Source organism: Hypomesus nipponensis, chromosome 17 (assembly GCF_054491055.1).
Source record: "Hypomesus nipponensis isolate SF chromosome 17, ASM5449105v1, whole genome shotgun sequence".
Lineage (NCBI taxonomy): Eukaryota > Metazoa > Chordata > Actinopteri > Osmeriformes > Osmeridae > Hypomesus > Hypomesus nipponensis.
The window spans coordinates 797501-823643 of NC_140377.1; the positions used below are offsets into that span (position 1 = coordinate 797501).

General features: G+C 49.7%; 3 protein-coding genes across 3 annotated transcripts in view; 1 reads left to right on the plus strand and 2 right to left on the minus strand.

The window, feature by feature from the left end:
* Positions 1 to 8164: 8164 nt before the first annotated feature.
* Positions 8165 to 12354, plus strand: actb2 (actin, beta 2). The gene is made up of 6 exons (XM_084676793.1): positions 8165 to 8322; positions 9681 to 9810; positions 9995 to 10234; positions 10721 to 11159; positions 11263 to 11444; positions 11557 to 12354. The coding sequence occupies exons 2-6, from the start codon at positions 9688 to 9690 to the stop codon at positions 11698 to 11700; spliced, it is 1128 nt and encodes a 375-aa protein (XP_084532919.1). The 5' UTR covers positions 8165 to 8322; positions 9681 to 9687; the 3' UTR covers positions 11701 to 12354.
* A 6030-nt stretch (positions 12355 to 18384) lies between these two features.
* On the minus strand, positions 18385 to 19092 carry LOC146252826 (uncharacterized; the record flags this gene model as incomplete). The annotated part of the gene is made up of 1 exon (XM_084676774.1): positions 18385 to 19092. A coding segment is annotated over exon 1 (708 nt), but the record flags the coding sequence as incomplete, so codon positions are not given.
* Positions 19093 to 19247: 155 nt separating this feature from the next.
* Positions 19248 to 26143, minus strand: part of tnrc18 (trinucleotide repeat containing 18) — a 32475-nt gene continuing 25579 nt past the window's right edge. Inside the window, 7 exon segments of the mRNA XM_084677245.1 lie at positions 19248 to 19828; positions 19934 to 20008; positions 20685 to 20921; positions 21371 to 23436; positions 25462 to 25611; positions 25745 to 25861; positions 25952 to 26060. Coding sequence (XP_084533371.1) covers positions 19622 to 19828; positions 19934 to 20008; positions 20685 to 20921; positions 21371 to 23436; positions 25462 to 25611; positions 25745 to 25861; positions 25952 to 26060 — 2961 coding nt within the window. The 3' untranslated portion in view covers positions 19248 to 19621.

Consider the following 26143-nt stretch of genomic DNA (forward strand, 5'->3'; position numbering starts at 1 on the left):
GAGCAGGAGAGAGAGCAGGAGAGAGAGTAGGAGAGAGCAGGAGAGAGCATGAGAGAGAGCAGGAGAGAGAGCAGGAGAGAGAGTAGGAGAGAGAGTAGGAGAGAGCAGGAGAGAGCAGGAGAGAGAGCAGGAGAGAGAGTAGGAGAGAGCAGGAGAGAGAGAGCAGGAGAGAGAGCAGGAGAGAGCAGGAGAGAGAGCAGGAGAGAGAGCAGGAGAGAGTAGGAGAGAGAGCAGGAGAGAGCAGGAGAGAGAGCAGGAAAGAGAGCAGGAGTGCAGCACTGAACCCTGGAGAGGAAGAGGGAGTTAAGGAGTCTGTGTTCACACAGTGAGTAATATGATCCATGTGTGAGCTTGTCGAGAGTGTGTGGGCATGCACACACGTGTGCACATGTGTGTGTGTGTGTGTGTGTGTATATGTGTGTGAGAGTGTGTATATGTCTGTGTGTGTGAGAGTGTGTGTATATGTCTGTGTGTGTGAGAGTGTGTGTCATTATGTAACTGCAGGGGGAAACAGTCCAGCTCTTGACCTACATTCCAGGCTAAGACTCTGGTTGTCACGCCACTCAGGGAATCCCACATCATCAGCATGAACATTCTCAGATCCTCTACTGTACACTGTACTCTAGTCAACTCCAATCTGCTCTGCTCCTTTGGGCTGTTTTGTACACAGAGGTGGTCAGAGGACCACTGAGGGGTGGAAGTGTGGTGTTCAGAGTGAGAGTGTTTACAACACCCTCGAAACAGCAGAACCAGGAAGTGATCGGAGGCACATCTCAAAACAGGAAGAGGAGGAGCCCACGTGCTTTGCAGACTCTGCTGGATGAAGCTGTAACCGGGAGACACATCCTCTATGCTCGGAACTCAAGTACATGTGCTCATAGACACGCCCCACATCACTGAACAGGGGACTGTGGAAGGGAAGGAATAGGAAGGCTGCTCATGAGAGAGGGCAGAGAGAGAGAGAGAGAGAGAGAGAGAGAGAGAGAGAGAGAGAGAGAGAGAGAGAGACAGAGAGAGAGAGAGAGAGAGAGAGAGAGACAGAGAGAGAGAGAGAGAGAGAGAGAGAGAGAGAGAGACAGGGGGCTAGGAGAGTGGTCTTTCCCCATAGGAGGAACAAGCTAGCCAGGTTGAGGGAAAAGATACATTGTTCTTATCCTCTATTGATCCATCACCTTCAAGATTAGGGGTCAAGAGCCAAGTTGAGATAGGAAGGTAAGGTGTGTGTGTGTGTGTGTGTGTGTGTGTGTAGGGGGGGTAGGTATAAGAGAAGGTGCATGTGTCACAGCCCTTTGTTGCTAGGTAGTCGAGGCCTGCTTGGTGTCTACCTGCAGACTTTGCCCTTATATGGAGTTTAAAGTGCGTTTCTGGGAACTCCCTCATTGTTGTGGGGGTGAAATCAGGTGCAGTTCAGAGAGGAGCCTGTTGGGGGCGCTCTGTGGCCCGCTCTACGGACCGGTCCAGGGGCTGTTTCCACACTGCATTCAAATCTTTGCATTGTTCGAGGCTTTCATCAACTCCTGTTTTGGACGAGTGTCTATAGAAAATAACTGAATTGCAATTTATTTAAAACTTCACACATGAACAGAAATGGAAACACACACACACTACACATAAGAGGTCCCTCCCATATAAGGACATTGGAACATCCATTTCAGCAGTTTCCAGTTAGTCTGAAAGACAAGTGAAGAGAAGTGAAATCTCTATCTCTGTGAATTCCCCTTTGCGCACACACACACACACACACACACACACACACACACACACACACACACACACAGAAACACCAGTCTACACACTGCTATGCGGATGAGGTTGATTTCCTTGAGGCAGTGTCCCATGTGACTCCTCTTGCATACCTCGCATTGTTGTCATGTGACACACTTAAAGATCTCCTTTTAAGGATGTCATTGTTGCCAAGAGGGTGTGTCTTCACTGGCACTATGAGGTAAATACTCACATAAACACACACACACATACACACACATGCTTACTAGCACCTAAACCCAGACAAACAGATCCAGGAGAGAGAGAGAGGGAGAGAGAGGCAGAGAGAGAGCGACAGAGAGGGAGAGAGGGGGAGAGAGAGGGAGAGAGAGGAAGAGAGGGGGAGAGGCAGAGAAAGAGGGAGAGAGGGGGAGAGAGGGAAAGAGAGAGGGAGAGAGAGGGAGAGAGGGGGAGAGAGGGAAAGAGAGAGGGAGAGAGAGGAAGAGAGGGGGAGGGAGAGAGAGAAGAGAGAGAGAGAGAGAGAGAGAGAGAGAGAGAGAGAGAGAGAGAGAGATGTCCATGCTCCCTCACCCATGTGTTTTCCTCCAGATGGAGTCTGCAAAGGGGTGAGGGTGTTGAGGTCTCTACACCTGCTCACAGCCCTGAGACAGCACGTGTTCCAAACACAAGTAGAACCTGGTCTGCACCTCAGAACCCAGACTCTAACAACCTTTCCACCTCCCTCCCTCGCGCATGTCAAGGGGGTCCAGAGAAGGAACCATTTCTTGCTGCTCTCATGATAACTAATATCATAATATTAGTTTTCTTCATATTTATTGCAAGGGCCCAAACGTCTCTCTCTCTCTCTCTCTCTCTCTCTCTCTCTCTCTCTGTCTCTCTCTCTCTATCTCTATCACTGTTTCTATTTCTTTAGCTTGGATACCTCTTTTTCTCTTTACCTCTTTCTATACCTCCCTCCCTCCCTCTTTTAGGATTCCTTCCATGTCTCAGCAGGTTTAGACATGTCAGAGTTCACAGAAAGATGATCAGAGTTAGAAAGAATTCTCTCTCTCTCTCTCTCTCTCTCTCTCTCTCTCTCTCTCTCTCTCTCTCTCTCTCTCTCTCTCTCTCTCTCTCTCTCTCTCTCTCTCTCTCTCTCTCTCTCTCTCTCTCTCTCTCTCTCTCTCTCTCTCTCTCTCTCTCTTTACTTCTGTTAGCACATTCTACTCACTCTATAATGCATCTGCTGCTAAAGTTGTTCATGAGGAGACCTGCACTTACTCATGCTCATAGACGCACACTGTGGCATATACACTCACACAACCACACACACTGTGGCATATACACTCACACAACCACACACAGGAACACTGTCTCTTTCCTCTTCATGAGAGGCAACACAGAAGAGTTCTGACAGGACGAGAGCACAGAGGGAGACAGGGAGGGGCAGGTGAGAGAGAGAAATGGGATATTTATCATTTAGCCCGATGGCAGATCTTAAGAATCAGTGCTTTCAACTGTAGCTGATATAAAGCCATATGCTCCATTATCACAGCTGACCTGAGGAGGGTGAGGGGTTTCCACAGAAGACAGAGAGGGAGAGGGGGAAGGCTGATGTATAAAGTAGTAAAGAAGAGAGAGAGGGAGGGAGCAAGTGTTGTTGAGCTGCACATTCCGGTGCTGGTCTCATGCAGCCGGCTTTCCACTTCCTCTTAACCACTTCCTGTCTCTGCTGCTGGGCTATGCCCTTATTTGGCAGGTCACAGTAGCCAATCAGGAGCGGGAAGCATGCTCATTTAAACGCTGAGTGAGAAGAGGGTAGGATACTGAAAAGCAGCACGGTATATTTCAAAACAATACAGCACAATGAAACACACACAAACACACACACACACACACACACACACACAGCAGCCGAGAGAGAGAGTCCTCGGCAACACTAGACCCCACGTGTTTGTGAGAGAACACAGGCTTCTTTTTCAGTATCAACAGAGGAGAGAGGAGAGAGGTGGGTGGGGCAGCCAAGGAGTGGAGAGAGGTGGGGCGGTCGAGGGACAGAAGTGCTGGAGATTCACAGAAATAACTGACATCCAGAAAGAGAGAGATTAGGGAGACAGGTAGGACATCATGTAGAGAGAGAGGGGGGGAGGGTGAAAAAGAACTACAGAGAGAGCGGAAGGGAGTAATATACATCATAAGGAATGCTGCTAAACCTGGAAATGTTCAGCCAAACCTGTTTGATCTCCAGGGACACCAGAGGAGAGGGGTGTGTCCTCTGACCTCTCCTCTGGTCAAGCTTGAGGCTTTCCTCTCAATGCAGAAGAACCAGGAAGTGTTGTGTGAGCTGTTTTCATAATGAGCCAATCAAGGACCTTAGTCTTGCTTAAACTGACCAATCCTGAAAGAGGGTCATCCCCCATAATGCAGCGACAGATGGTGCTGGATAGATGAGCTGTTCAGGGGAGCTCAGCGCTGTGCAGGGGGTATGAAAGTAGCGTGTGTGTGTGTGTGTGCGTGTGTGTGTGTCAAGGCCTTCTGAGGATCCTGAACCCAGCAGTGAACACCATCAGAAGCACACAGAGGAAGTGAGGCGATGATACAGGAAGTCACAGACACAATGACAGAAGGCCCAGTGTGTGACGGAGGAACAGAAAAGCAGAAGAAACAGAGCCCATTCAGCCACACCTGCCTAGGGGTCTGTCCTGGTCCTGGTCCTGGTCCTGGTCCTGGTCCTGGTCCTGGTCCTGGTCCTGGTCCTGGTCCTGGTCCTGGTCCTGGTCCTGGGCCTGGGCCTGGGCCTGGGCCTGGGCCTGTCCCTGTCCTGGTCCTATCCTGGTCCTGTCCTGGTCCTGTGACCATCTGAACATTTCTCATCACCCTGCTGCATCCAGACTCACACCTCCAGGCCTGGCTCCCAGTGCGCAGGATCATCTGGTTTCATGAAGAATTTGTTTTGTGGGTGACACAACTACACACACACTTACACTATCTCTCAGAACTGTGGTGTGCTTTCCATTGGCATGTGAATTCATAGCAGTGAGTGTGTGGTTGTACGTGTGTGCATGTGTGTGCATGTGTGAGTGAGTGAGTGAGTGAGTGAGTGAGTGAGTGAGTGAGTGAGTGTATGTAAACGTGTGTGTAAATGTGAGTGAGTGAGTGGGAGTGGAGTTGAGGATCATTTCAGGACGTAAAAGGGAGGTTAATCCAATCAGAGCACGCAGAGGCCAGCTGGTACACACACACACACACATCCAGCTGGTGAGTGGTCCTGCTCGCGAGAGGGGCATCAACACCATGACCTACGGATCAATGAGACTTTAGGTGACCAATCAGAGAGCTGCTCCAGAACTGGGGGATGGGACCTCGTCTTGTGACCCTGAGCGGTCAGACTGCAGGGTCAGCAGGACAATGAGACAAGCTGGGCCAATTCTAAACAGGCATGACCAGGGGGCGTTCGATCCTTGGAGAGAGAAGCAGGGGGGGGAAGGAATGGAGAGGGGTAGAGGTGGCAGATAGACAGAGAGAGAGAGAGAGAGAGAGAGAGAGAGAGAGAGAGAGAGAGAGAGAGAGAGAGAGAGAGAGAGAGAGAGAGAGAGAGAGAGACTGTTCCACTGCACTGCCTCAGCACTTCCATGAGTTGTAGAAAAAATTGCCAAATCGAAGTATGGATTATAAAACACGCATATATACATTATCGTCCACACACAGAGAGCTTGACTTCAACATCAACATTCCTGGCAGGTAGTGAGGGTTAAACTCCAGTCTGATAAAGGAGCATTCCAGGACAAGAGTATCATTCTGGCTCTCACACCTCCCCCTCTTCTCCAGCCCTCTCCCCCTCTTTCACTCTTCCAACTTCCTCTCACACCTCACTATCTCCTTTCTCTCTCTCTCTCTCTCTCTCTCTCTCTCTCTCTCTCTCTCTCTCTCTCTCTCTCTCTCTCTCTCTCTCTCTCTCTCTCTCTCTCTCTCTCTCTCTCTCTCTCTCTCTCTCTCTCTTGTACCATCCTCTGCCTTCATTTTCAATCTTATTCTCAGAACAGTAATGGATAATAGATTTTGTTTTGAGGCGAGGCAGTCTGGGGCATGTGTTTGTGTGGGCTGGGGGAGGGGGTACACTTGTGGCATCTTCTCTAGGGAACAGGAAGTGTGGGGGAGGGGCTGGGCCAGGGGGAGGGGCTGGGCCAGGGGGAGGGGCCAGGGGGCGTGGTGATGTGGAGGCTCTGTTGCAGCAACTGCAGTAGAAACGACTATACTTCCTGCCTTCTGTTCTTGCCTTATTTGACGAGAAAGCACATTCATGACCTCACAGCGGAGCCGGCTGAGGTGTCTCAACACTTCCTACAACAGATCCCTACCATGTCGAAGGTTACAACACACATATTCAGAAATACACTGACCCAGACAGCACGGCGGGAAAAGCCCAGTGTGTCATAAACATGTCGAATCAGTTGTTTCTTAAAGCGGGACAGAGATAAGCAAGAGGAGGCTGTGCTTTCTGAAGTCGATGCAGACTGTCACACTGACAGCATTACTCTGTGATCAGCTGCCAGGCCTGTTTGTGAACGCTGATCTCTGACTTGGAGACTCAGAGACCCACACACAGGTCACTGATTTACTTATCACATAACATAGAGACCGCCCCTGAAGCAAGACACGAGGCCCTAAACACACCCTGGCACACACACACCAAAGCAACACGTTGTGCATCTCCCTGTTTCAGTTCTCCAATGGAGACTCTGGCTGGCTCCTCTTAACAGCTGGCATGATCACCACTTGTTAGTGCTATTAAGTGGCTTTGTCTAAACATTGCTGCTCATAGTTATTATGATACTATACAACACCTGGACGATCTGTGTGTCTTCTGGTCTGTGTTAAACCATTAGCATGCTCAGCCCTGCTAGACGCAGCCAGCAAAGCAGCTCTGCTCTTGCTCCAAGAAGGCTCCTGCTCACACACACACACACACACACACACACACACACACACTCTGGTGGTTGTTATGTTATAAGAGACAAGTTTTCCCGGGACAGTATTCCGAGCACTTGGCTGGCAGACATTCTCGCCGTTCCTGGTGTTGACATGTCACTTAACCATGTGACCTCTCACTTACTGCCACACACACACACAGATGCACACACAAATGCACACAAACACACACCGCAGATTCAAAGTCCACAATACCTAACGCAACAACACTCCAATCAGATTTCACTGTCCTAAAAAATTCCTACACAAACCAAGGTTAGGCTCATCCACCTGACAGCTGACGTTCCAGGAAGTGATGCGGGAATCAGGCCCAAAGCCAACTGCATAGTTCTTAATCCTTAAAGGGACCTTTGAACTCTGAGTCACATGATTACACTCCAGGGCACACTCTCTCTCCCTCGCTCTCTCAACTTCTCCAGAATCTGAAGTTTGAATACCACACCCTGCAGTCAGGATCAAACCTTCCTCCTTGCCGATCCCTGTTAACGACATCATACTGTTAACATGCACTGCCAAGGAGACACCTATCTTTATGGAGACCAACCTGTTCCACCTGCAGACCATGGTGAAGAAACTCCTGAGAGAACAACATCATAAACAGAACCTCTAAATAATACCGCCCGTTGAGAGAAAAGGGGTGTGATTTGTCATCTGGTTTAGTGTTGTTGCACAGAGCCTTGTGACACCAGGCATGTAGTGCTCTTCAAACCATCCTGAAACTGCCTTAACCTAATATTTACAGGTTTAGCCTTGATAGACAGGGAGGGGGAAACAGGCTAGGCCCACATTCTGTATGTGTGTGCTGGTGGGAGGGGTAGGTCAGGAGGGAGGGTAACACTGATGTGTGCGTGTGCTCTGGGTCTTAGAATAATGCACAGTCCCATAATAATTGTTTCCCTGTACAGGCTATCCTGCAGGGACGACCTGCAGCAGCATGTCTGCTCCTCCATCTTGCTGTTTGACTGCTACTCCATACCACGATGAGTCTAACATTGCTTACTGTGGAAACCATCAACAACCAGGCCACTCCCCAGCCTGTCAGAACGCAGGGTTTAGATATATTAAATATGTGTGTCTGATTGGTGCATGGTTGATGAGAAACAACCACAGAAATAACAGTAATTGATAGATCTAGTCGTCTGTAGTAAACAATATTTGTGGAGTAGCCCTAGCAGCTTTGCTAGGCTCATGCTCGTGTCCGGCTGTAGGTTCTATGTTATGACCGCGGCATTAAAAGTGCATTTAAAAAATCAGTTTAGTGTGTTTTGGGGCCTATGCATGCAGTACAAGGAAGTCAACAAGGGATTAGATTCTGTAGGCCTCGCGCTATCATTCTACCCGCTATTTCCCTCATTCCTTTTCCTCCTTTCTCTCTCGCTCTCTCTCAAGTCGCGAGCAGTTGAGTGCAGCAGTGTGCACGCGACGCGCCCGGGTGCGTGACGCCCGTCCAATCAGATCGCGCGAATCCGAAAGTTTACCTTTTATGGCTCGAGCCGGGCATCTGACCGTGGATAAAAACCACGCGCCCACCATTAACGAATTCACTCTGAGCGCCGTCATTAGCAGCTCGTGCGGGATATCATTTGCCAGAAACCGGTTCCCTTAAAGCGAAAAGCCCCCCACCCAAAGGTAAGATTAATGATAATACTAGCACAACAATTACAATATCATATATTAAATGCAGTGTCCACTGGTTGTAATGTAAATATTGTAAGGTTTACTTTTGACTGTGATATGGACCACGAGGCTCTTTGTCTTATAACTGTAGCCGGCTTGATGGCTTGGATTTAACGTTTTAAAGTACACTGGAATTGGTAAAACAAATTGATAATTCAATTGCAATTTGGTTTAGTATTGGAATTTGACAATGCTAATTGCTAGCCAAAGCTGTTAAGACGGCTAATTGGCGCATAGTCATCTAACAGGTGCGTCTGATTTTGGGATAGCAGTTAGTAATTTCGTTCGTCATTTCAGTGGTAGATTTATTAAATTGCCATTTACTGAGTGCAACCGATACTTGTACTGTCGGTATTCCGGTTTTGGGTTCGGTCATCTTTGGACTGCTTCCTTTGTGCGCGCTCTGCGGCTGGGTGTGACCTACTTAGCTAGCCGGTTGGCCTAGCTACATGCTAACACCGCCCTTCACCATTTTGCAGATCTGCATTCAGTAACAATTACGTTACTAACTGACACTCGCTTACAAATATAATCTGCATATTTGACTGTTCCGCTACATCTGCAGTTCAGTTATGGAACTAGTTGCAGTGTCAGATGTTCATCCAAAAATATTGTTCCACGATTTAGTTTGTAAAAGGTGGGTGCTGTTGCAGAGTAGTTGAGTAATTGGCTTGGCGGTTCAAGTGACCATCTAACGAAGGATTGCGAAACTTATCTTAAAGGCGTGGCTTTCAGGAAGTGGCCATAAGTCAAGGACTTAAGGGACCAAATGATGACTCAATCTAGGTTTGCGAGCCAGCTAATTGTAATGGATTGCTGGTGCTAAACTAGTGTGAAGCATGGAATTGAGTAATCATGCATTCCATTTATTTGGACGTTTTGTTATGACGCAGTAACATGCAGCATTTGTGAAGGACTTGATATTCACATTCCGTTTGGGCAGTAAAGATGGCGGTGGGGGAGGGGATTGGGGGTTGCTAAACTTCGCTGAGGGAGCGGTCGCGTCCGGGTCCGAATGTCGAAATGTTCTTTTAACTGAACTCTGCCGCGCGCCTCAACCGGCAGCAGCGGCAAAGCAGCTCAAACCAAACATGTCCTTATATGGTCATAACAGAGCGAGCCCTGCTTCCTTTGTCTGGTCTGCACGAGCTTTAGCACGAGCTCCGCCCAGCGGCCAAACCCTGAAACTGCAGCGCGTTAACACGAATCGAGAACGTGCTTCGTCATACGGGCGCTCTGCAGAAGTGTTTGAGATTTGAGGTCTTCCGTCGAATGCAATTTGAATTAATCGTATTTTCCCTTGTTTTTAGTTCAGCCATGGAAGATGAAATCGCCGCACTGGTTGTTGACAACGGATCCGGTATGTGCAAAGCCGGATTCGCCGGAGACGACGCGCCTCGTGCTGTCTTCCCCTCCATCGTCGGTCGCCCCAGGCATCAGGTGAGCTTGTAGTCTAAATGCAGTGACACCAGTTATCTTCACCTATTGCTTGCTAGCTACAAGAGTAGCACATGCATACTAGCATCCATTTTTTTGCTTTCCAAGGAACAAAATCATATTTTTGGGGGTTTCCACATGATACATTTTCAGAATGCATATTTAAATGTCTCCTGTGTGTCCCCAGGGTGTGATGGTGGGCATGGGCCAGAAAGACAGCTACGTGGGAGACGAGGCCCAGAGCAAGAGGGGTATCCTGACCCTGAAGTACCCCATCGAGCACGGCATTGTCACCAACTGGGACGACATGGAGAAGATCTGGCACCACACCTTCTACAACGAGCTCCGTGTGGCCCCCGAGGAGCACCCCGTCCTGCTCACTGAGGCTCCACTCAACCCCAAGGCCAACAGGGAGAAGATGACCCAGGTACACACACGACACACTTGGAAGTTTTCAGAAGGCTATGTAGCAGTAAGCATTAGCATACCCCATCTTACCAGTGAGGGTGTTGCCTGTGCTATAAGTAGGGGAGGTGTTAATGTGGGTCTTGGGATGGTACCAGTGTCAAACTTGTATCCACCTGTCCTCTCCTCCCTCCATCCTGTTCTCCTCCAGGCCCTTTCCTCTCTGACCTGATCTGTTCATCTTTCTCTGCAAACTTCAGGTTTCCTCCTTCGTCTGTGTGCTGAATTTCTCTGAACTTTTCTGCAACCCCCCCCCCCCCCCCCCCCCTCTAGTATTTAGTACAGCACTGAGCTGGTTCACATGTACTCAGACGCACGTCAGTGTGGTCCTGGCACTGTCTGCCTCGTGCACCTGGTCCTCAACTAACCCTCCTACTGCATGAGGGTGCTGTGCTAATGCAGAAGCCTGTGGGTGACCACCAGTACTCACTGTCCTGTTCTCCTCCAGATCATGTTCGAGACCTTCAACACCCCCGCCATGTACGTGGCCATCCAGGCTGTGCTGTCCCTCTACGCCTCTGGTCGTACCACCGGTATCGTCATGGACTCCGGTGATGGTGTGACCCACACAGTGCCCATCTACGAGGGCTACGCCCTGCCCCACGCCATCCTGCGTCTGGATCTGGCTGGCCGTGACCTCACCGACTACCTGATGAAGATCCTGACAGAGCGTGGCTACTCCTTCACCACCACGGCCGAGCGTGAGATCGTGCGTGACATCAAGGAGAAGCTGTGCTACGTGGCTCTGGACTTTGAGCAGGAGATGAGCACTGCTGCCTCCTCCTCCTCGCTGGAGAAGAGCTACGAGCTTCCTGACGGACAGGTCATCACCATCGGCAACGAGAGGTTCCGCTGCCCCGAGGCCCTGTTCCAGCCCTCTTTCCTCGGTGAGTCTCACTCCTCCTCCTCCTCAAACACCAGCCAGACTCCCCGCACCGCTGTGACATGGCAGCCATCTTCTCCATGTCTGACTGCTGTTTTGTGTCCCAGGTATGGAGTCCTGCGGCATCCATGAGACCACCTACAACAGCATCATGAAGTGTGATGTGGACATCCGTAAGGACCTGTACGCCAACACCGTGCTGTCTGGAGGTACCACCATGTACCCCGGCATCGCTGACCGCATGCAGAAGGAGATCACAGCCCTGGCCCCCTCCACCATGAAGATCAAGGTGAGCTGACCAGCAACATCCACCTTTTCAGATGCCCTGTACTAACATTCTAGTAGTTGGTCAATGTCAGATCTGTAGTTGGTGCCTAACCTGTTCCCCTCCCTCTCCCCAGATCATCGCCCCCCCAGAGAGGAAGTACTCTGTCTGGATCGGAGGCTCCATCCTGGCTTCCCTGTCCACCTTCCAGCAGATGTGGATCAGCAAGCAGGAGTACGATGAGTCCGGCCCCTCCATCGTCCACCGCAAATGCTTCTAAACAGACTGTTCCTTTTTTTCCCCCCCGACCAAACGCCCAACAACGACTTCAGCTCTGCGCAGACACACCACCCTCTCATACACGCTCCGGCGCAGAGCCTAGACAATGTCTCCATTGGCATGGCTTCAGTTATTTTTGGCGCTTGACTCAGGATCTAAAAACTGGAACGGTGATGGTATGTTTTCTTTTTATGGCTAAATAAAAGCACCCCGAGGTTCTACAGTTTCATCTGAGGACATAAAAAAAAAAAAAAAATGTACATTTCTTTTTTCTTTGAGTCATTCCAAATGTTTGTTAACTGCATATTGTTCAGACACATATTCCAAATGTTAACTGCATTGTTCAGACACGTATTCGCCTCTGTGAAGGCTGCCCAGCTGTTGGAGCATACTTAACATCGTCGTTGTAGTATCGCTTGTATGTAAATTATGTCACAATGTCTGGGTTTTTTGTACTTTCAGCCTTAAAAAAAATCTTGGTCCTGTTTTTTTTTTTTTTTTTTTTTGTTATGCAAAACCCAAGCGTGACCTCTTTCCCTGTTGAAGCTGTCCTGAGGCTGCAGGGCTAGGAGGGTGGAGGTGAGGGGTGACTGTGGGGCCAACCTGTACACTGACTAAACAATCCCAATAAAGTGCACATGTGTTCCGACATGAACTGTCTTGTCTCTGGATTGTTTCTAGGGTGTGGGGAGTAGAGGACGAGAGTCATGATGCAGCTTTCGCTGGGATCAGATCCTTGTGTAGCAGAACCAATTGGTTGCCTTTTTAAATGTACTAATTACTTTTAAAGACGTCTGGCAATGCATGGTGCCATGATAACGTTGACCTCTTCCAGGTCAGAAACTGAAGTCTCACTACAGCTCTGAGGGGGTTTAAGCCCACCAGGGGGGTGGGGGGGGGGTTACAGACAGGGTGACATGAGGGGGGTTTACTGACATGGTTTCTAGTCTCAACTGGAGAGGAAATGGCCACCAGGTGAGCCCTCAAGATGGCTGGGCTATGTCCACATTTCTAGTTTCAACACTTGTCAAAAGTTAGAGGGCATCAAGGTAGACAGATCCCAACTATACTGTGATGTAGTATTAGCTCTGCCTGTGGCATGTACTAGAGGGCAAAACATGCTGGGTAATGACCTGCACCCAGGACCAGTCCCTTCCTGCTGCTGGTGCAGTGTGGTTGTTACACCTTCAGTCACCTCTGCTGCTGGTGCAGTGTGGTTGTTACACCTTCAGTCACCTCTGCTGCTGGTGCAGTGTGGTTGTTACACCTTCAGACACCTCTGCTGCTGGTGCAGTGTGGTTGTTACACCTTCAGTCACCTCTGCTGCTGGTGCAGTGTGGTTGTTACACCTTCAGTCACCTCTGCTGCTGGTGCAGTGTGGTTGTTACACCTTCAGTCACCTCTGCTGCTGGTGCAGTGTGGTTGTTACACCTTCAGTCACCTCTGCTGCTGGTGCAGTGTGGTTGTTACACCTTCAGTCACCTCTGCTGCTGGTGCAGTGTGGTTGTTACACCTTCAGTCACCTCTGCTGCTGGTGCAGTGTGGTTGTTACACCTTCAGTCACCTCTGCTGCTGGTGCAGTGTGGTTGTTCACCTTCAGTCACCTCTGCTGCTGGTGCAGTGTGGTTGTTACACCTTCAGTCACCTCTGCTGCTGGTGCAGTGTGGTTGTTACACCTTCAGTCACCTCTGCTGCTGGTGCAGTGTGGTTGTTACACCTTCAGTCACCTCTGCTGCTGGTGCAGTGTGGTTGTTACACCTTCAGTCACCTCTGCTGCTGGTGCAGTGTGGTTGTTACACCTTCAGTCACCTCTGCTGCTGGTGCAGTGTGGTTGTTACACCTTCAGTCACCTCTGCTGCTGGTGCAGTGTGGTTGTTACACCTTCAGTCACCTCTGCTGCTGGTGCAGTGTGGTTGTTACACCTTCAGTCACCTCTGCTGCTGGTGCAGTGTGGTTGTTACACCTTCAGTCACCTCTGCTGATGCTCGGTCACACTCCCTACACTACTAGTCAAAGGGACACCTAGATTTTGGATAACCATTTAGAGAATGGTGTTGCCCCTTATGGACTGTCGTGCACACTCCCAGATGTGACAGACACATCTGTGTTTTAGACACCAGAGGGCACCAGATACACATCTGGATAGAGGGCTTGTCAGTTTCATTCCAGCACCAACAGGATTCAGCATGCTAAGGTTGGAATGAAGCCCTGCAGGTAGGGCAGCGCTTCAGGAACCGGCCTGGGTAGCCCTGCTCTAGATGCACAGCCCCAGTCCTCCAGCACAGCCCCAGTCCTCCAGCACAGCCCCAGTCCTCCAGCACAGCCCCAGCCCATCAGCACAGCCCCAGTCAGTCCTCCAGCACAGCCACCCCTAAGCCCACTGGATGAAGTAGCTAAAACTACTCAGATCCGTATCATTGCTGTGCAGTAAAATAGCTCATGTAGAGTTACAGTTACCATGCGGTTCCCTCTAATCCATAACTCATGCCTTTGATGGAAAGTCTCCACTGCTAAAACCATTTTTTGGAAATTAATAATGTGTGTGTGTCTCTCTGGGTCAAAAAGAGAGTGGGAAAGAGAACAAGAGATGAGAGAGAGAAGGATGGTTCTTGGATCCAGAGGCAGGCGATCATGACAGTAAAGGAGAGGTTTAAAGAATGAAAGAGAGTGTGTGTGTGTGTTGAACTGAGGAGGGTGTTTAGTATAGGAGATGTGATGGTCACAGCTGCTCTGTGTTTCTGCTGAAGCTGCTCCTCTGTGATGTCTTCTGTCGAGTCAGCAGAAAACTCTGCCACAGACCGCCTGAGAGGCTTACACTGCGCCGAGTCTGTGTCTGTGAGAGCAGAGTGTGTGTGTCAGTGTGTGAGAGTTGTGTGGAAATGTGTCGGTGTGCGTACAAGAAAACCGCACTTCATCCACTCTGTCACAATAGAGTCTTCACTTGATAAATGGTCCTGAACAACCCATTTTTCCTGTCAGTAAAAACATCTACTCTGCATCTCCTATGGCTTAGACGAGGAGCTGCTTGTCGTTCCTACTAACCACCAGCAGGAGGCGCTGCAGTCTGAGGGTCGGGAGTGGCTCTGCCTAGTTGAAAGACATTCACAGAGTTCCCTGATGACTCACTGATCATCTTAAGGGTGACAAAGAAAAGCAAGACATGGAGGACGAGTCACCCAGGACAGGAAACAAGAGATGGGGGGGGGGGGGAGAAGAGAGAGAGACACACACTGATTCAGAGGGAGAGGATATGAACGATAAGGAGGAGAGGACAATGTGTTGACAGGAGCAGCTTGGGCTCTCATGGTTTCACGGCCTTGATAGATCCGTCACAGTACCCGGCATCCACCGTGACATCATCAACCACAGTGTGCCTCCGCTGCCTCTGAGGCAGGGGGTCAGTGCCTCTGAGGCAGGGGGTCAGTGGCTCTGAGGCAGGGGGTCAGTGCCTCTGAGGCAGGGGGTCAGTGGCTCTGAGGCAGGGGGTCAGTGGCTCTGAGGCAGGGGGTCAGTGCCTCTGAGGCAGGGGGTCAGTGCCTCTGAGGCAGGGGGTCAGTGGCTCTGAGGCAGGGGGTCAGTGCCTCTGAGGCAGGGGGTCAGTGGCTCTGAGGCAGGGGGTCAGTGCCTCTGAGGCAGGGGGTCAGTGGCTCCCACCTCTTTAAGCTGTCGTTTCACATTACTGAGGAAGCCTGACTTCTAGGATCTGTAACCACAAGACTGAGTCTCTCACTCTCTCACACACACAGCTCTGAAGTACAAGTCATTTGTCAGCAAGGAAAATCTATCTTGTGTGGTCAACGCACTCAGCAGGCAAAACTGAACTTTCCACCATTTTATCTGCAGATTCAGAACAGAGAAGTCAAAATGGATTCCTGCTTAAACACATGTTGTCACAATCGGTCCCAGATCGTCAAGGAGACGGGCTGGCACAGGGGACATGAAAAACGACACAACAGCAGTAGTTTTTTTTTCCTCACATTTATTGATTAGCTATAAAATACTGAATTACTAAAAGGATTGGAAAGAAACACTGATTAAGTTGTTGTTGTTTTCTGTAAAAAAAGCTCTAAGACGTATTCCTCTGGCCACGTCCTGTGAGTTGCTCTAAGACGTATTCCTCCTCTTTACAGACCACACAGGTCTGCCCCCCTCTCACAAAGGACCATTTACAAAACATCCTTTTGTTTAAACTTTTAAAATAATCGTTTCTGTGGCAGGACATATCGAAACAGCAGACAAAGAACCAGCTGTCTCTCTCTCTCTGTCTGTCTCTCTCTGTCTCTCAGAGCTGTTCTAGAGGCTTGGATGATTGTTCTGAGGGGAAGCAGGCAAATGGGATCAAATGAAAGACCAATGTTGCAGAACAGAAAGCCTGTAGCAGACAAATATGTTGTTAGTGTGGCCCGTTCATAAGCTAAGGTGAAACACTGATCAAAAATGACAAAACAAACCAAATATACACAGTGAAGGGAGGACAGGATGAGACAGACTGAAGGGTCACGTGTGTGTGTGTGTCGTGTGTGTGTAGATGAAAACCTGGCTTGGACAGAGGAAAGGGGTTGTATTGGATGGGAGACAGGCAAGTGTGTGTGTGTGTGTGTGTGTATGTAGTAATAGCAAGGGAGTGTGTGTGTGTGTATGTAGTAATAGCATGGGAGTGTGTGTGTGTGTGTGTGTGGAAGAGAGATCCCTCTTGTTCTTATCACCCACACACAGAAGAAAGTGCTTCAAACAGCTGGAGGGGTAAACATTCATATGGGCACTTAAACAGTCCAGGAACATCTCCCAGCATCATCAGACAGGGACCAGTCCTGATGTGGAGCCTCACTGACATCATCAGACAGGGACCAGTCCTGATGTGGCGCCTCACTGACATCATCAGACAGGGACCAGTCCTGATGTGGAGCCTCACTGACATCATCAGACAGGGACCAGTCCTGATGTGGAGCCTCACTGACATCATCAGATAGGGACCAGTCCTGATCTGTAGCCTCACTGACATCATCAGACAGGGACCAGTCCTGATGTGGAGCCTCACTGACATCATCAGACAGGGACCAGTCCTGATCTGTAGCCTCACTGACTGAACTCTCCTGACTCAGACATTACACAACGACCAGAGAACAACCAAGCCCACAGTCTGTCTGCACTGTGAGATCTGTAGATTCTCCCACTAGCAGCAAAGGATCTATTATGTATATATATATATATATATGCTGGATGTCAACCTCCAACTCTGATTGCAAAACCATCTTATGGCTGTGATAATATATCTTACAGTTGAAAATGTAATAACGGACATCCTATGGATTGCCTGCAGGGATCATTAAGGTTTCCCCTCCAGACATCACACAACGATCTCAGAGTGTAGAAAAGACTGATGAGACCTCTAGACAAGACCAAACGATCTCAGGGCACAGATTAGAAATATAAACCTATTGAATATCAACAAGACATCGTCTCTGCAGGAGAGACAGGGCAACGTGGTATGAAACACAGAAATAAACATGATCATTTCAATTACTGATATCTGATATACTCTGATGTACACAAGAGTATAAACTATTAACTTTTTTAACTCTCAGACTGGCTGAGGGCTTCAGGAACAGGTCACATGCAGACGCAAAGCAGTCTGGGTACAAGGGGAGAGATGATTTGGCAAAACATTTCCATCAAGCCTGCGGACACCAGACTCCAAACACATGAACACTCCCCACCACATCATGCATACAGAAACACACCAGCAGCCAAAACATCTACAAATATTTCAGTGTCAAAAACAAGGACTAAATCCCTCCGAGTGTGTGTGTGTGTGTGTGTGTGTGTGTGTGAGAGAGACCAACACTGGCACAGGGTACAGACTGCAAGAAGGGGGAGGGTGTTTGGGAGACAGGCAGGTCTCCCACCCAGTCAGTGAGTCTCCTGTGCAGGGCAGCTCAGTGATCTCTACACACATACAGAAGGCCCTCCCATATCAGACATGACAGTCGGATGGCGTGGGGAGCACTGCATGCCTATTACACACACAGGAAGAGGGAAAGGAACTGAATCATGGAGACAGAAATTGCCAGAACTATATATTTTCTACCCCCCCTCCCTTTTTTTCATTCTCTCCGTCTTTCTCTCTGACCTGATTGGGAGGAAATGTCACGTGAGAGACATGTCAGTCACATTAGAGACAGACTGCCTCACTCAACCTGGGTTGGATTGTCGAGGGACTTCAGTGAGTCGAGCTGTATAGAAGGGATATCTGTTGGGAACCATAAACTAACTCTCTCTCTCTCTGTCTCTCTGTCTCTCTGTCTCTCTGTCTCTCTGTCTCTCTGTCTCTCTGTCTCTCTGTCTCTCTGTCTCTCTGTCTCTCTGTCTCTCTGTCTCTCTGTCTCTCTGTCTCTCTGTCTGTCTGTCTGTCTGTCTGTCTGTCTGTCTGTCTGTCTGTCTGTCTGTCTGTCTGTCTGTCTGTCTGTCTGTCTGTCTGTCTGTCTGTCTGTCTGTCTGTCTGTCTGTCTGTCTGTCTGTCTGTCTGTCTGTCTGTCTGTCTGTCTGTCTGTCTGTCTGTCTGTCTGTCTGTCTGTCTGTCTGTCTGTCTGTCTGTCTGTCTGTCTGTCTGTCTGTCTGTCTGTCTGTCTGTCTGTCTGTCTGTCTGTCTGTCTGTCTGTCTGTCTGTCTGTCTGTCTGTCTGTCTCTCTCTCTCTCTCTCTCTCTCTCTCTCTCTCTCTCTCTCTCTCTCTCTCTCTCTCTCTCTCTCTCTCTCTCTCTCTCTCTCTCTCTCTCTCTCTCTCTCTCTCTCTCTCTCTCTCTCTCTCTCTCTCTCTCTCTCTCTCTCTCTCTCTCTCTCTCTCTCTCTCTCTCTCTCTCTCTCTCTCTCTCTCTCTCTCTCTCTCTCTCTCTCTCTCTCTCTCTCTCTCTCTCTCTCTCTCTCTCTCTCTCTCTCTCTCTCTCTCTCTCTCTCTCTCTCTCTCTCTCTCTCTCTCTCTCTCTCTCTCTCTCTCTCTCTCTCTCTCTCTCTCTCTCTCTCTCTCTCTCTCTCTCTCTCTCTCTCTCTCTCTCTCTCTCTCTCTCTCTCTCTCTCTCTCTCTCTCTCTCTCTCTCTCTCTCTCTCTCTCTCTCTCTCTCTCTCTCTCTCTCTCTCTCTCTCTCTCTCTCTCTCTCTCTCTCTCTCTCTCTCTCTCTCTCTCTCTCTCTCTCTCTCTCTCTCTCTCTCTCTCTCTCTCTCTCTCTCTCTCTCTCTCTCTCTCTCTCTCTCTCTCTCTCTCTCTCTCTCTCTCTCTCTCTCTCTCTCTCTCTCTCTCTCTCTCTCTCTCTCTCTCTCTCTCTCTCTCTCTCTCTCTCTCTCTCTCTCTCTCTCTCTCTCTCTCTCTCTCTCTCTCTCTCTCTCTCTGCTGTCCTGCATTTAGATACACTTAAGATACGATCAGGTAACTGGAACATTACGGTAACATCAGGACAACATCACGACTGGAGTACGTCTACATATGCAGAGGAACCGGCAACATCACTCTCTCTCCTCTCTCTTCCTCCATCGAGCTTCTCTCCATTCACTCACAGTTCATTAAAGCTTCTTTACTCTTTAGAAAAGTACTCTCACATATATCTGTGGTACACGAAAATAAGAGGTTTGTGTTCCTCTATATATCTGTGTGTGTTTGCTAGGAAGTATGTACAGGTTTGTGTGTACATGTGTGTGCAGTGGAGTATTTACAAGTGTGTGTACGTAGGTGTGTTTTAGTCCATATATACAAATGTCACCCTATGCATTAAATGAGCAGAGTGTGTGTGTGTGTGTGTGTCAGTACGTCTAAAAGGAGACCTCGGCCTCCGTGGTTTCCTCACTGTCTTTAGTGTCTCCAGTCTCTGGTGTGTGTGTGTGTGTGTGTGTGTCAGGTCAGAGGGAGCTGGCTCCTGCTCCGTGCACCATGGGTTCAGCAGATGACGGGCACTCCGTCCGTGTTGAAGATCATGCCTGTGGTGGGTTCATAGGTCCCAGCAAGGTAGTACAGGTCCTCGCTGTCGGCATAGCGACGTGTGTGTGTCATCTGTTGGTACTCGTCCACGCTGACCACCAGACACTTGTGGCTGACCGTCTGGACATCGTTCTCATCGCTGTGGGACGACTGGTACAGCGCCCGCTGGTGAGAAGACAACACAGGAAACATGACACACACTGTATAGTCACCAAAACAGGACATTTCAATCATAGTTTTCTTTCAATTTAGTGTGTGTGTGTGTTTCACCTCCATGAAGTCTTTTCTCTGGGCAGAGGAGTGCAGACATGCAGGTAACGCCTGTCCACACATCTGGTCCCAGTTCTACTCAGAGAGAGAGAGAGAGAGAGAGAGAGAGAGAGAGAGAGAGAGAGAGAGAGAGAGAGAGAGGGAGAGAGAGAGAGAGAGACAGGGAGAGAGAGAGAGGGAGAGAGAGAGAGAGAGAGAGAGACAGGGAGAGAGAGAGAGAGACAGGGAGAGAGAGAGAGAGAGAGAGAGAGAGAGAGAGAGGAGAGAGAGAGAGAGACAGAGAGAAAGAGAGGAGAGAGAGAGACAGAGAGACAGAGAGACAGAGAGAGAGAGAGAGAACAGGGAGAGAGAGAGAGACAGGGGGAGAGAGAGAGAGAGAGAGAGAGAGGAGAGACAGAGAGAGAGAGGGAGAGAGAGAGAGAGAGGGAGAGAGAGAGGGAGAGAGAGAGGGAGAGAGAGAGAGAGAGAGAGAGAGAGAGAGAGAGAGAGAGAGAGAGAGAAGAGGGAGGGAGGGAGAGAGAGACATGGAGAGAGAGAGAGAGAGGGAGAGAGAGAGGGAGAGAGAGAGAGACAGGGAGAGAGAGACAGGGAGAGAGAGAGAGAGAGAGAGAGAGAGAGAGAGAGAGACAGAGAGAGAGAGACAGAGAGAGACAGACAGAGAGATTAGTGTTGATATTCAAGAAGCATCACTAATGTTAAACAAACTGCCAAGTCCCCCCCCCTAGCCCCCCTTCTCTTCCTCCGGTCAGACCTTCTTGTCTGTGAGCTTCTTCCCAGGGCTGGTCTCCTCTGGGTGGTAGAACCAGTTGACGCGCACCACCATGTTGCTGCCCCAGGACTCCCACATGCTCTGGATGCGTCCGATGAAGGGCAGGTTGGGCCGGCCGGCCGACAGGAACACAGCACAGTCCCCAATGCGGATCATCTCCCGCCCGCGGACTATGGCCTTGTAGAACAGCTTCTTAGCCTTGCCCTTCATACCCCGTCGCTGTGGGGCAGAGGAACGTCTCAGAGAAGGGGTGTGTGTGTGGGTGTGTGTGTGTGTGTGGACAAACTGAGTACATGTATGTGAGAGTATTTATAGTACTGAGTTGACAGTATACATTTTTTAAAAGACAGCTTAAAAACTACCTTTTTACCGAATCATTTAAGTAATTTTATCTCAGAAGTGTTTTATATTATTGTTGCTATTTTAATTATTACTTTTATCACTTGTATTATTGTTTTTATTGTTTTATTGATTTGTTTTAAAGCACCTTGAGCTACAATTCTTGTATGAAATGTGCTACATAAAGTCTTACTTACTATACATTTACTGTTCAGGTATACCATATGTGGATGTGTGTTGAAGAGGTCTGTCATTGAGACATCTTCAGTGTGTGTGTGTGTGTGTGTGTGTGTGTGAGTGAGTGACAGACACAAAGCCCATGCTCTGACCTGTGTGGGTTTCCCAAACCACTTCCAGAGCTGGCGGGCAGGCAGGAAGGCTGAGATCTTGGGCCTGTTCTCCACGCTGGGCAGCCTCTGGCGTTTGGCCAGCTCCTTGGTGGTCGGCAGGTGGAGGCCCTCCCTCCTCTTAGGCCTGCCCACCACTGGGCTTCCTCCGCTGGGCTTCTGCTTGGGAGGCCGGCCCCTCTGGCCGGAGCCCTTCCCCTGGGCGCGCTGGGAGGACGAGCTGGGCGACGGGGAGGAAGGTGGAGAGGTAGGAGAAGCGGCTTCTTCTTTCACTTCCTCCTTTTTCACCTCTTCCTCCTCCTCCTCCTCCTCCTCTTCTTCCTCCTCCTCTTCTTCCTCCTCTCCCTCTCCATCTGCCACTGTGTCCTGTGGGGGAGGGGGGGAGGAGGGGGGCGGGGGGGGCGTCTCCTCATCCGAGCTGCATGAAGACTCCTCATCGGTGGAGGAGGAAGAGGAGGAGGATGAGGAGGAGGAGGAGGAAGAGGAGGTGCTGGAGGTTGAAGAGGAGGAGGAGGAGGCGGGGCTGGAGGAGGAGCAGTTAGAGCCACACTTTTTCTTCTTCTTCTGTTCTTTGTCCTCCTCTTCCTCTGACTCTGAACTGGTGCTGGTGTGAGAGTCCTCTTTCTTTTCTCCCTCTTTCCTGTCCTCTCTCTTCCTGTCCTCTCTCTTCCTGTTCTCTCTCTCCCCTCCTCTCCCTCCACCCCGACCTTCAGCCTTTTCCTTCCCTGACACAGGGCCTTTGGAGGCGGGGTCTCTCTCTGGCCCCGCCTCCCTCTCCGGAACCCTCGCCTTGGCCTTCAATGGCTTCTGACTCCCTGTTGTCAAGGCGACGGGAGCGTGTTCCCTCCTGTGGCCCCGCCCCTCCAACAGCATCAGAGCCTTGGTCTTCTTGGTCTTAGGAGAGGTCACGCCCTCGTGGTCCAGCTTCACCAGGGGCTCTGCAGAGGGGGGCTTCCACCTGGACCCCGGGGGGCCCTCCCCCTGCCTGGGCACCGGGGCCCTCTCCCCCTGCCTGGGCCCCCCCTCCCCCTGCCTGGGCCCCCCCTCCCCCTGCCTGGGCCCCCCCTCCCCCTGCCTGGGCTTGGGCCTGGAGATGGGAATGGGGCCCGGGCTGGGTCTTCTGGAGTGCTGGGAAGCAGGCTTGGGTCTGGAGCTGGATGGGCTGGGTTTGTGGGCACCTATGCCATGTGGTCTGGGGCTGGGGCTGGGGCTGGGTCTGCACACAGAGTCAGGTGGATGTTTGGGTTTAGAGGTGGAGGTGGTTTTGGGGGCGGAGCTAGGTTTGGGAGTGGAGGTAGGTTTAGGGGTGGAGGTGGTTTTGGGGGTGGAGCTAGGTTTGGAGGTGAAGGTGGGAGTGGTTTTGGGGGTGGAGCTAGGTTTGGGGGTGGTGGAGCTATGTGTAAGAGTAGAGATGGATTTAGGAGTGGAGCCTGTCTTGGAAATAGAGCTGGGTTTGGGGGTGGAGCTGGGTTTGGGTTTGGGGGTAGAGCTGGAACTGGGTTTGGGTCCTGGTTTGGGACTGAGACTACTGCTGCGACCAGCCTCCCTGCGCTGGTTGTAGGAGTTCAGGCTGGGTTCAGTATACAAGTCCACCGTGAGAACCTTCCCATAGCCTGAGGGGAAGAGCGAGGCAGGCGGGACACGAGCAGGCGGGACACGGCCAGGCGGGACAGGAGCTGGGCCTGGGCCGGGCTTCTTAGGCGACTGGCTAGGGGAGGGGCCTGTGGAGGAGGTGGAGCTAGGGGAGGGGCCTGTGGAGGAGGTGGAGCTAGGGGAGGGGCCTGTGGAGGAGGTGGAGCTAGGGGAGGGGCCTGTGGAGGAGGTGGAGCTAGGGGAGGGGCCTGTGGAGGAGGTGGAGCTAGGGGAGGGGCCTGTGGAGGAGGTGGAGCTTTTGCGGCCTGGTTTGGGCCCAGGCTTAGTGGCGGACAAGGGTCTTTCCTGAGCGTCTCTCTGGGCTGAGGAAGGCTTTTCTTGGGCAGGCATGGCAGCAGGTTGGGGTCTGTCAGAAGGCTGGGAGGAGGGTGGAGGTTCTGAAGTAGCTGGGGGCTCTGAGGGAAACAGGAAATGAAGATCAGCAAATATATACACACACACTGAATCACACAATACCAGGTGAGACTGAGTTGGATGGATACACTTATGCACAGCAAATATCTGTACTTTCTACTTTTAACATTTTAAAGCAAGGCTTGTTACTTTAGTTTTAATCTGGATTTGGTGACATGATCAATATTATCTCATCATTGCGTGCCTTTTTTCCATTTCCGAACCATCAACAACAAACGAAGAAGTCAGGTGGCTGAGCGGGTAGAGCAGCGGGCTAGTAATCTGAAAGTTGCCAGTTTGATTCCCGGCCGGTGCACATGACGTTGTGTTCTGTAAGTCACTCTGGATAAGAGCATCTGCTAAATGACTAAATGTAAACGTTATCTAGTCTATGAAGCTACCATGGAGCAAGGCAGAAAGCAACAAGAAAATAGACAGTGTCAAGTTGTGCGTGACAAAGTATGTGTGTGTGTATATATATATATATATATATATATATATATATATATATATATATATATATATATATATATATATATATATATATATATATTAGTGCTGTCTGTTTAACGCGTTATTAACGGCGTTAACGCAAACCCAAATTAACGGCGTCAATTATTTTATCGCGCGATTAACGCTCTTTTTGGCCTAGCAAACGTTGTAGTTTTTTTCACATGCTGTTGCAACAACTACCGACGTTAGAAAAACTACAACACCACACCGGATCTAGCTAGACCGGAAACAAAACAACAGGCACGCCAAACACTCGTTTGGCTTGCGAGCTGGCTAAAGAGTAGTAGCAGAGCCCGTTTACGGATATTAGACATTCTCTGGTAGTAGGCTAACGTTACGTTTTGAGTGGATGACGAGCGCGAGATGCCGAAATGGATGCCAATAAGATTCTGAATGGAAAGTTTGCTTTTAAATAGTTGCCAAATGGTTCTATTGACAAGATCAGTGATCTGTGTGTTTTGTCGTTGTAAACTGAGCTATCATCGCAGCACGTCCAGTCTGAAATACCACTTGATGGCCAAGCACACAGCTGATGCGAATTCTCTGCCCCCTCGTCAAAGCCAGGCGATTGCAATGTTGTTTTCAATAAAAAAAATATTTGCACAAGGCAATCCGAACCACTTTTCTATGTTGATAAGAGCATTAAAATTTGAAAAAAGATTGGGACAAAAAGAAATCAGGGACATTTAGAATAGATAAAAATGTGCGATTAATTGTGATTAATCGCGAGTTAACTATGACATTAATGCGATTAATCGCGATTAAATATTTTAATCGTTTGACAGCACTAATATATATATATATATATATATATACATACTTTGTCACACACAACTTGACACTGTCTAGTTTTTGGGAAACTTTGTCACACACAACTTGACACTGTCTAGTTTTTGGGAAACTTTGTCACACACAACTTGACACTGTCTAGTTTTTGGGAAACTTTGTCACACACAACTTGACACTGTCTAGTTTTTGGGAAACTTTGTCACACACAACTTGACACTGTCTAGTTTTTGGGAAACTTTGTCACACACAACTTGACACTGTCTAGTTTTTGGGAAACTTTTTTCTTGTTTATATATATATATGAAAAAATTGAAAATATTTTTTACACCTCGAAAGCAAAAAAAAAAAAAAGGTTGAAAAATAATATATATTTTCTCATCATTGATGAGTACTCCACTATACTCTGCTGCACCCTGCTGCACTCTGCTGCACCCTGCTGCATCCTGCTGCATCCTGCTGCATCCTGCTGCATCCTGCTGCATCCTGCTGCACCCTGCTGCATCCTGCTGCACCCTGCTGCACCCTGCTGCACCCTGCTGCACTCTGCTCTCATACTCTTTCTTCTCCTTTCACTACGTGTGCAAAAAAAGTCTTGAAAGGTTTAAGAAGACGTTGCAATATTGTAGCTGAGATAATGCTGTTGCTCTGGGTTTGTAAACCTGTTGGTTTGCTGCTGTGGATGAAAGCGTGTGCTAAGTGAATCCATGTAAGATGGTTAAACAAACCAGGTTTGGGTTTAGGTTTGCGGCCCCTCCCTCTGTTTTTGGGGGCGGAGTCTTCGACCTTTGAACCAGTGTCTGTGCACTCCTTACTGCACTTCCTGACACGCCTCCTGGAGCAGCTGGCCACTAGCAGCGCTGGGGAGGGCTCAGCACCTGCAGGGGGAGGGGCCAGGGGGAGGGAGGGTGTTGTTAGTCTGTATGAGTGAGTGAGTGTGTGTGTGAGTATATGAGTGTGTGTGTGAGTATATGAGTGTGTGTGTGAGTATATGAGTGTGTGTGTACTTACACTGGATCTTGTAGTCAGGGGGCAGTAGGCGGATGTGGCAGAGGGGAATGCGCCCAGTGTCACCATCGTCAAACTCGACGGTTATTAGGTCATCATTCTCATCCTCGTCTGAGCTTCCTGTACAGACAGGAAGAGGAAATGGAAAGAGTTCAGTCAGGAACACACAGGGCCGGATGGTTGAGCGTGGGTTTGAGAGTGTGTGGTTACCGTTTACGACGGTCCCAGGGTACAGGCAGCGATACTGCTGGCTCCAGTAGGCAGCTATACGACAGCCCTCAGGGACGTGGGCCGCTGAGGGGGGCTTCACGTCCACGATCTACACACACACACACACACACCACAATCTGAGATCTACACTCAAATACACACAGTGTGTCCATGTATAATCCCAAACCCAGG